This window comes from Eptatretus burgeri, chromosome 9 (genome assembly GCF_056783735.1).
Source record: "Eptatretus burgeri isolate ZD-2024b chromosome 9, Ebu_testis_v1, whole genome shotgun sequence".
NCBI classification, from domain to species: Eukaryota; Metazoa; Chordata; class Myxini; order Myxiniformes; family Myxinidae; genus Eptatretus; species Eptatretus burgeri.
In genome coordinates this window covers 8,229,674-8,239,741 of record NC_140969.1, presented here as the reverse complement: position 1 = coordinate 8,239,741, position 10,068 = coordinate 8,229,674, and the positions used below count along the sequence as shown (strand labels likewise).

At 44.6% G+C, this 10,068-nt stretch overlaps 1 protein-coding gene across 4 annotated transcripts in view; it reads right to left on the bottom strand.

The window, feature by feature from the left end:
• Positions 1-5,968: 5,968 nt before the first annotated feature.
• The window catches only part of LOC147019488 (protein EFR3 homolog B-like), a 108,301-nt gene continuing 104,201 nt past the window's right edge, over positions 5,969-10,068 (bottom strand). For all 4 annotated transcript variants that reach the window (XM_085894014.1, XM_085894013.1, XM_085894012.1 and 1 more), the window contains 3 exons: positions 7,875-7,981; positions 7,668-7,717; positions 5,969-7,412 (listed from right to left, as the gene is read on the bottom strand). In XM_085894014.1, the coding sequence (XP_085750140.1) occupies positions 7,322-7,412; positions 7,668-7,717; positions 7,875-7,981 (248 nt within the window). In that variant the 3' untranslated portion in view covers positions 5,969-7,321. The remainder of the gene's footprint in view (positions 7,413-7,667; positions 7,718-7,874; positions 7,982-10,068) is intronic.

Below are 10,068 nucleotides of genomic sequence, written 5' to 3'. Positions count from 1 at the left end.
CGTGGCTTCAACAAGATTTTCAACCCATCGACGGCCGCATTTATTCCCGTTCGGTCGCCATCCCTGAACTGCTGTCCGGTAAGTGCTGCCATCTATCCAAAATATATGAACTCAAGTAAGGGAGTACTCATTGCATCAAACACTGAACATAAACACAACTGATAATAAATAGTATAACTCAGAACATCAGCAATGGTTATGTTTTTAAAATCAGCGTGGAAGGAGGGGAACGATGAACACCAGAGCTCTGCCAACATGATGTACCCCGATTGGCTCTTTCCCGGACTGAACACGCCCTCTAAGACTGTCAATTTGTGTCTGAAATCCAACGTACAAATTAAAAACACCCAAAAATAAGTTGCAATCGGCCTACGTCCAGATAACATCAAAGGCTGTAATCTGAAAGTAGGGGGAACCAGGGAACGGGTATGAGGTCATCCCTTCATTGCCCAGATTCTCTTTTCTTTGTTCTTCGAAAGCGCGGTGTCCGACAATAGATTCTGTACCTTGAATGCGTGCCTGTTAACTGTTCAAATTAAAGAGGTGTTCAATTGTCGGATGCACCCAAACAACTGCCGTTCATTACATTAATTGTCAATATCAACCACCATCGTTACCTGTGTTGCGTCTTGCATGTGTGGTCTTCAAATTAAAGCATCCAAGCGGTGTTCGATCGTCGGATGTTCGCCAAAAAGTGCCGTTCATTGAAATTTGCATTCTGATTCTCGGTCACCCTCCACTGCTCCTGTTCAGTCTAGGGCTAGGCCTATATCATGTTAAACTTGCCCCATCAGACACCAACCTTCCAGTCACACTGCAGAGGATGCAATTTCCAGTCAGACTCGCATACTCGATGACCATAAACAAATCCCAGAGCCAAACATTTGACAAACTCGGAATATACCTCCCAGCCCCTGTGTTCTCCCATGGCCAACTATATGTTGCATTTTTACGTGCAAGAGGTTACTCGTATATATCTATCAAAGTGGACAATAATTCCTCACAAATACTATTCAGCAACACACACTCACCCAAAATGTCATCTACAGGGAGGTCCTTTAGAAAACTAAGGACAGGTAACCATAGTGCATCACATCCCTAATGACACCCTCCCCAGCTTCCCATAACATCAACTATTATGCCTCATCCACCTTTTGCCAGCCATTCAACTCCGTGCGGAGCACGGGTATATGCTAGTATATAATGTTACGGCTGTGGAAATTCGCAGAGCACCATATAGGTCCTGAGATCAGTTATGCCGATATGTCTGTGTTCAAATAGATTTCCCCACCGTTGTCTATTGGAAATTATTCGTGTCACCCGGGCTGTGATCTTTGAGGTAGCCATTTTTCTTTTCTATCGTTACTTTGGACCAACCACCAACCACCTTCTCCACCATGCCAACCACCAACCACCTTCTCCACCACACCAACCACCAACCACCTTCACCATGCCAACCACCAACCACCTTCACCACGCCAACCACCAACCACCTTCACCATGCCAACCACCTTCACCACGCCAACCACCAACCACCTCCACCACGCCAACCACCAACCACCTCCACCACAACGTCAACCACCAACCACCTTCTCCGCCACGCCAACCACCAACCACCTTCTCCACCACGCCCACCACCTTCTCCACCATGCCAATCACCAACCACCTCCTCCACATCGCCAACCACCAATCACCCTCTCCACACCGCCTTCACAACAACGACATCTCACCATCTCCTAAACCACATCTCCCCCGATAAATCAACACGAACAAGTCGCCTCACCTTCATTTCTGAAACGATGCCATCTTGGCACCAGCCACGGCGAGTCCACATCGCTGCAGGCAGACGCGGGGGTTTCCTCGCCGCACAAGTCGGTGATTTCGCGCATGTCCGCTCGCCGCGCAGGGTCGCTGTCTTCGCGCACGCCTGCTCTGTGCAAGCTTCGCCTCGGAATTCGGATCGAGAGGGGCGGAGCCAGTGGGGGTCAGAGGTGAGAGTTCGGTGATCAGATCTCGCCTCACAGACCCTATATAAGCGGAGCGCCAAGCGCAGTCAGTCTGTGGAGTGTCTGTCGGGGTTCGGAGCGCCTGGAGCCTGCAGTTTGTGGAGAAGCTGAGGAGACGCGAGCGTGGAGCACGGCCAAGTCTGCTGTGCTGCGCAGAGCTGCGTGTTTGTGTTCGGGACGTGGAGAGAAAGCCGGAGAGAGCTCGCCAACCAGCACCGAACGGTCTGAGGTGATCGGGCTTCAGAACAGTCCGAGCATCGCTGAGGGAAGGACGGGTTCTTAAAGAGAGCATCAACTCTGAGAGAGCAAAGACCCGTTCGTTCCTCTCAGGCGTTGCCGGCTGGGGCCCGAATCACCAGGCCGCGGCCGAGCCGCGATTACGCTAGCTGCCGTGGGGACCACATCACGGGCCGACCCAGCGAGCCACCACCAGGACAAGGTAACCAGCCCGGCTCTTGGAGCTCCTTCGGTCCTCAAAGCTCCATGTCATAAAGACCCCGAGAGGTCCAGTCTACCCCCTTGTCTTTGAGGGGGTTTTTCCTTGCTTTTCTTTGTATGAAAGTTGTGGCGCCGAGTCCGTTAAGTAGAACTGTGTATAAGTGACGAAAGAATAAATAAACGGTCGTAGTTCCTTTGCATTGTTTTTGTTGGCTGTACAATTGCATATGTGCATGCTTGAATACGTGCTTTTCTTGCATGAATACCTGACTGCATACGTGTGGAAATAAATGTGCTTCTTCAAATGTAACCCGTTCGTTGTATCCTCCTTCCCCAATTGAACTGCCGTCTTGCCCTCGGAATATAAGTTGGTTTTTAAATAGCCGGTAAAGTGATCGGGTCCAACGGGACTACACGATAATACACCGCTCGGTTATCCCAAAAGGAAGTGAGCTGCTTAAGTGGCTTGTTTCCAAGCGATCCCGTTGAGGTACAATCTCTCGGTAATCTACCCGCACGATTAGACAATTCGGCGATTGACCCTGTAACACATGGGTAGAGTACGGACAAGGTTGTGGTGTGCTTAAAAACACACCCGTGGCTGGTTTTCGGAGTTGATCCGGAAAGCCGGGACTGGATTGCTCGTCCGGTGGGCGTACGGCCGCGATTCGGCTAAAAGCGGCTGTCCGCATGCCGGCGGGCAGAAATCTACAACAATATATATTTTTTTTTTTTACGGAAATGGCTCTTATTGGACTACTAAATATAGGATTAGCTCAGATCCCCCATTAAATGCATGTTCAGCTAGGTTGTATGGTAAAATGGACGTTACATGTGTGTCAGGAGGTGTAAGAGGCTGTTTTGTTGTTCGTACAGTGGTGGTGTGCCAAAGGCTCCCTCTTCTTCCTCCCCTCTCCAGACAATAGGCCCCGCCCAGTTGGCTGAGAAGGTGTGGCCAAAAAGAGGAAGTGACGCGAAGGGGAGGAGTTTATCGGCTTCGCCGAGAGAGGTGTGCTCGTGTGTCGACGGAGCGAACGAAAGAGAAACGAGAGAGAAAAGGAGTTCTCAGTTTGAAAAACAGTCGGGTTCTCGAAGCATGTTCGGTGTGGCTTCGAAGCGAGCGAACGAAGGCTTCGTAAAAAGAGTGCTGTGTGTGAAGAACAGTCGGGTTCTCGAGGCGTGCTCAGTGTGGCTTGGAAGCGAGCGAAGGAAGGCTTCGTGAAAAGGTTCAGTGTGTGGAAATAGTCGCTCTCGAGGCGCGCTCGTGTTTTTGAAGTGAGTGAACGAACGAGGCACAGTGTTGGATCTTCCGGGAGAGACGCTGAACCTGCCTGCACGTCAAGTCTGCATTTTTTTGGCCGTAAGAGAGGCTGCCTGCACGTCGAGTCTCCCTTTTTGGGGCAGTGAGAGAGGCGGCCTGCACGTCGAAACGGCGATCGACTTGTGAGGAGGTGATTCGGCCGTGAGAGAGACGGCAGCCGGCTTTGAGAGGCGAGCGTGGAAAAGGAAAGAAAAGGTGATTCGACAGTTTCTCTCTCTGAGAGGACGGAGTTGGGAAGTTGGGCTTCGAGGCGGGAAGGCAGGAGAGGAGACGACGGAGCCTCTGACGGTCCCTGCTGACACCAACGGCTCGAGACGTTTGCCAATCCGCTTGCCGGAGCCCGGAACCTCGATTTGGGCCTTGTCTGAAGAACAGGCCAGGCCTGGATTTGTACGCTGGACCTTGAGAGAAATCAGCTGAGGCCCATCGTTGACATTACGCGGGGTCAGAGCGCGTGGAGACCGCGTGCGATGCGGAAAGGAAAGAGTGTAGCGCCGCCATCTTGCCATGCTGCGCGTTTGGGCTGGGGCTCAAATCCATGGACATCCCCCTGTTGTGAGCGACATTCGTGCTTTTGACACCGTCCTCTCGTCCATGAGACATCACCAAGTACTCTGTCTTGCATGCAAGCTATCTGTCTTTGTCTGCACGTGTTGTGCAAGGCATATCTTGGTAGGGACCCCCTCGAAACCTGTAGTCCGTAGTTCCCTAGTTAAGAACGGGTTAAAGATTGTTAATAAAAGCATTGTCGTGATTTTTGCTTGTGCTGTGTTCCCCGATGTTCCCCAATAAATCTGGTTGGTTCGTATGAAGTTGCCACTATGGATTAATTTGTGTCGCGTCGAGGAACGATCCGTTCGATTGGCATATAAAACCAAAATGGTTACAGACTGGCAGAAAACGCCCTGCATCTGACAAAACCAGTCTGTAACCAGGGGTTCTATTTCCCCAACTGGCAAGGTTCAGGATTGCGTTGGTATCGCGATTGAAGACGCGTGACCCGGGGCCTGTGCCGAGCTGGCCGGCGTTATAAACCCTGGAGACGGCCGGAGTGGGTTGAGAATCCCTCCGTCGCTGAATCTGCAACTAATATATATATATATATATATATATATATATATATATATATATATACATATATACATATATATACATATATATACATATATATATATATATATATATATATATATATATATACATATACATATATACATAGATATATATATATATATATATATATATACATATACACATATATACATATATATACATATACATATACATATACATATATACATATACATATATACATATATATATATATATATATATATATATATATATATATATATATATATATATATATATATCTGGAAAAAATTAAGAGACCACTGCAAAATTATCAGTTTTTCTGGTTTTACTATTTATAGGTTTGTGAGTTTTTAGTAAGATGTCTTAGTAAGATGTCTTCGTAAGACATAATCCTTAGTCAAAAATTTCAACGGATTCGTTATCAGCGTGAAAAATGGCCATAAAAAAACTCCTTTTAACGGGACAACAGAGAAAAAGTCGGTGTGCCCAACCCTCTGAGGTTGGTAAAATGCAAAAAAATCAAAATGGCCACCAAATTTACCCACTTTTCAGGTAAAATTTGATAATTATGGCTGACTTGGGCATGTAATAATATTACGTCTTACTAAGACATCATCCAAGGTCAAAAATTTCAATGGATTCGTGATCAGTGTGAAAAATGGCCATAAAAAAACTCCTTTTAACGGGACAACAGAGAAAAAGTCGATGTGTGCCCAACCCTAATATTACATGCCCGAGTAAGCCATAATTATCAAATTTTACCTGAAAAGTGGGTAAATTTGGTGGCCATTTTGAATTTTTGCATTTTACCAACCTTAGACATCAACCTATGTCAAAAAGTTCAACGGATTTGTGATCAGCATGAAATTTGGCCATAAAAAACACTCCTTTCAAAAAAAGTATGCTTCTATGCCCAACCCTAATAACATCACCAAGGAAGTATTATTGAAAGATTTTTTTTTTTTGATGGATGAAGAATTAATTTTGAAAAAATCTCATCTCATGAAAGCAAAGAAACCTTTTTAGACTCAGATTCAGCATTGTGAGATCAAATGTAGCACCATTATGACAACACATCACCATTAACAGGGTAAGCACAAAACAAGTGTTTCCTGATATAACCAAAAATATTTATTTATCCAAATACAAACAATGGATTTAACAATGGCAATGTGCACATATGCAATAAAGTTCTGTTAAAACCATCCTTTGGCTCATTATTCATACAATTGTGAAATAATGATAAAATAGGTGCTTGTTCTTTTTAAAAACTGAAAAGGGGGTGAGGGGTGTGTCCGGGGAAAGGGGGGGGCGTGGGTATTGGAAGGGGAGTGATATTCAAGGGCAAGATCTTACAGTTAAGAGACTCATTGTAATTGAATAAACAAAGATGGCACTTAAATTTATTGCAGGAATATGAACAACAATATAAAGCCTGATAACCTGAAGGATGGACTCATAACATCCATGTCATGTGTGCACCACCAGATTGATTCAATCTCTCATGAACATGATATAAACTTGTTTATGGCATTTGTGCAACACAAAATGACGAACACTTTTAAAAGCTTCCCTCAACTGCACGAGGGGCAGGTCGTTAACCCTTTGATCCCGAGAAGCCGTTTTATCAGCCGCTTTTAAAACCTCCATACACCCGAGCGGCCGGATTTTTCTGCAGGGAGCCGAGGGTCGGGGAGCCGAAAGTCCAAGGAGCTCAGGGTTCAAATGGTTCAACAATATTGAAATGGTGGTGGTGGGAGGAAATTAAATAATTCTCAAATTGCTTCTCAACTGTGATCATTACCGGTTGGAACACAAATAAATTCTCACCCAGAGTGACGACTTGCTCTGACCATTACAAAGCTGTGCATTTGCTTGTGGAGATAAGCTCCGAGATTTGTAGTCTTTAATTAATTGTGCAAATAAAGAAAAACAATCCAAATTGCCATTTTTCTTTAACTGAATTATTATTTTAACTGAAGCATTTTTTGATTCCCCCCTACCCCACCCCCACTCCCCAATTAAGCATCAGTGCAAGTACCAATAAAGTGACTCATGGGATCTGGCTTCACATGGATGTACGTGTAAGGATTAAATAAAAAGTGCTTTGCTATTGCATTTGGTTGGGCAGCGAGATTGAAAGCTCTCAAGAAGCAGCTCCGACACGTTTCATCCCATCCGGACCATTGCAACGGTTCAACTTGCGGTACATATCGAATTCCAGTATGGTTTTAAAGGACATTTTACAAAAGTACGTTTGAAACAAGTACATTACCTTTTTCTTTTCAAGTGCAAACACAACATTATTTTGAAAAAGAAAATCTTTTTCAGCAACTGAAAAAGACGCGTCATGTCAAGGCAATGGGAGTGAAACGGGAAGTTGGGACTATGTTAATGACGCTGATGCTGAATGACGAATGTGCAGGTCACGAGACATAGCTCAATTTCTATGCCTGGACTGTTAGTAGACGCACAAGTCTGGAAGTTTCATTTCGTACACAGGCACCGAGGGGCGAGACACGTGGCCAAATTCCAATGGACTCGGGGGTGGTCTGAAAGACACAATAAAGGCAAAGCTTTATGGGGTCCTCTTACAATGCCATCCTTGAAAACAGGATATATATATATATATATATATATATATATATATATATATATATATATATATATATATATATATATATATATATATATATATATATATATATATATATATATATATATATATATATACTGAAAATTAAAACCATTTTCCTTCTTTAGTAACATGTTATTAAATGCAGAAAGGTAATAAAAGTGAGACTTACCTTACAGTGAGTTCAAATATCTTGTCAAACTTGTTTTGCAAAGAAATCGCCTAGAGAGAGTGAGTAACACAAGATGGGGTTGTGAAAGTGAGGGAAGCAAATATCTTAAACATAAAAAGGATGACCATGAAGGAAAAGTGGGGGACGAGGGATGGACAGTTGTTTTTGGATCTTAAACGAAAGCTTATAATTTGGGGAATTACTCACCCTTGCTTCACATTGAGCAGCAATTTCTTCAAAGGGAGCTTTCTGAAACTTGTCGAGAATCCGCCTTTGCTTCTCTTTCTCCTGTTCCTCAGAGACAGCAGAGTCCACTAACAAAAAAGCAGAAAGTGAAAGTTAGAGGCTCGAGTGAGGTTATGTTAATGGGGGACGGGATGGTAAGATATGGGAAAATAATACGGGATGGTAAGAGGAATGACATGAGATTGAGTGCAGTGCATGGTTGAAGATCCAGAGGGAGGAGTGGGATAAAACAGGCGCAGGAAGGAGGTTCCACAAACAGTCGAAAAGAGGAACGAAAGAGTGGAGGCATGTAGTGAACCTGGGTTTTGGGAGTTCAATCAGGAGGGGGTTACCAAAAGAACACTTGTGTCATCGAGGAGCTGAGGAGGATTGAATGGGTAAGAGAGCAGAGACCAGAGGAGAGGTGGTAATAAACAGGCCACCGACATGTCTAATGTGAGGAGTATTTGAGAACATGAACACTGATGCCATCTGGGCCCATCACCAATGAATTGTTGCAGCTGGACGGAATCAGGTATGAAAGATATGCTCGACGGCAGGGATGGATATGGGGGGGGAGGGACAGGGTGGTCTGGTGGGGATAATGCAAAAATACAAGATGGGTTGAGTGCGAGATTTGGAGGCAAACAGGAGTGGAGATATTCTGCCTCATCTTGATCAGAGTCTGAAGTGAGACCGTTTATGGGGGGGGGGGAGTCACAGGGCCAGGCTTGATGGCAGAGCTGAGCTGTTCATGGAATTGAGGTGTAAAATTCTACATGTATTGAGGGAGGATAAGGAGGCATATGTGTGAGGAATGTGAGGGGGTACAGCATTACCTGTGGTCAAGTGATTCTCATCCTGCTTACAGGGGAATCCATGCATTGCATTTCTCAAGCCCTTCCCTCGGTCCAGTGGTCCTAATTTTTACCTTTTTTCAGGGGTTTTTAATATGCGACTGTTTAAAAAGGTAATCAATCACACATGTTTTCGGTTTGGAATATTTTTAAAAAACTTTGGGCAGGCCTCTTCTTCTAACCACATTTTCAAGTCCCTGTAAAGCTATTTGTACACGTTAACACAGCATTTGGTGAAGGAGGAAAAACCTCCTTGTGGAGAGGGGGTATTATTGGTATTAATATAGTTTTGTAATAACTTTATAATGATTGGTATTATTATTGGTATTATTATATTGGTATTATTGTAATACCATCATTGGTATTATTAGAAGCAGCATTGGAAAATCGCCATGATTAGCTGTCAATATGCACTGACTTCACTGAAGGCAGAATACCCCCTTGGGGAGGGAGGCAAATGAAGTTGCTACAATCTCCATCATATTTCCCTAGGTTCTTCTGTCAAGTTTGGTTGAGATTGGACAAGTAACGACAAAATGTATCACGGTCATAAAACCGACAGACAGACAGACAGACACCAAATTGCGTCGTTTAATGAGATCCCCAAGATTCAAAATTTGCTCCAATTCAAGTCTTTTATGAATATACCTCGTACCCAGATATGACTGCATGCATGTGCTGAATATGAAATTAATACATCGTCATTTTCAAGATGGCTTCGGATGGGCAGACAGATTGACAAGTCACAAAATATATCCCCCAATGGGGAGTTAAAATTTTATTTTTTGTTGAACACGTTTATTTATGAAGATTATAATTTAAATTTCCTGCGTTTAATGAAACACTTCCCCCACTCCCTCCATCAATCCTCCCCCGATCAGTTATTCTTTTTGCGTATGGCAGCTTGGCTGCCAGGTCGCGATCATTTCTTGGAAGCACGGTTGTGCCGCTGACGCTGTGCCCCTCCACCAGTACATTGGTACTCATTTCGCCGACCTCGGAAGGATGACAGGCTGAGTCAACCCCACATGGTGTTAATTCAGCAGCCAACGGGGCTCAAACTCAGGACCCTAAGATCCCAAGCCAGCCACCTAAACACTAAGCCAACCCTCGGCCTCCCGATCAGGTGAGGCATTATGGGAACTGCACAATAGCCCAGTTGATAGGCTCAAAGCCACTTAGTTTGTATTTCCCCGGTGAAGATCCTTGGTCGAAGTAATCCCTGATGAGGAACAATCTGACTAAAGCTGGCTGGCATCGTAGGTGAGGTACCACAACAGGGTTACATCCTGGAGCACACTCGAGGGTACATTAGGCCA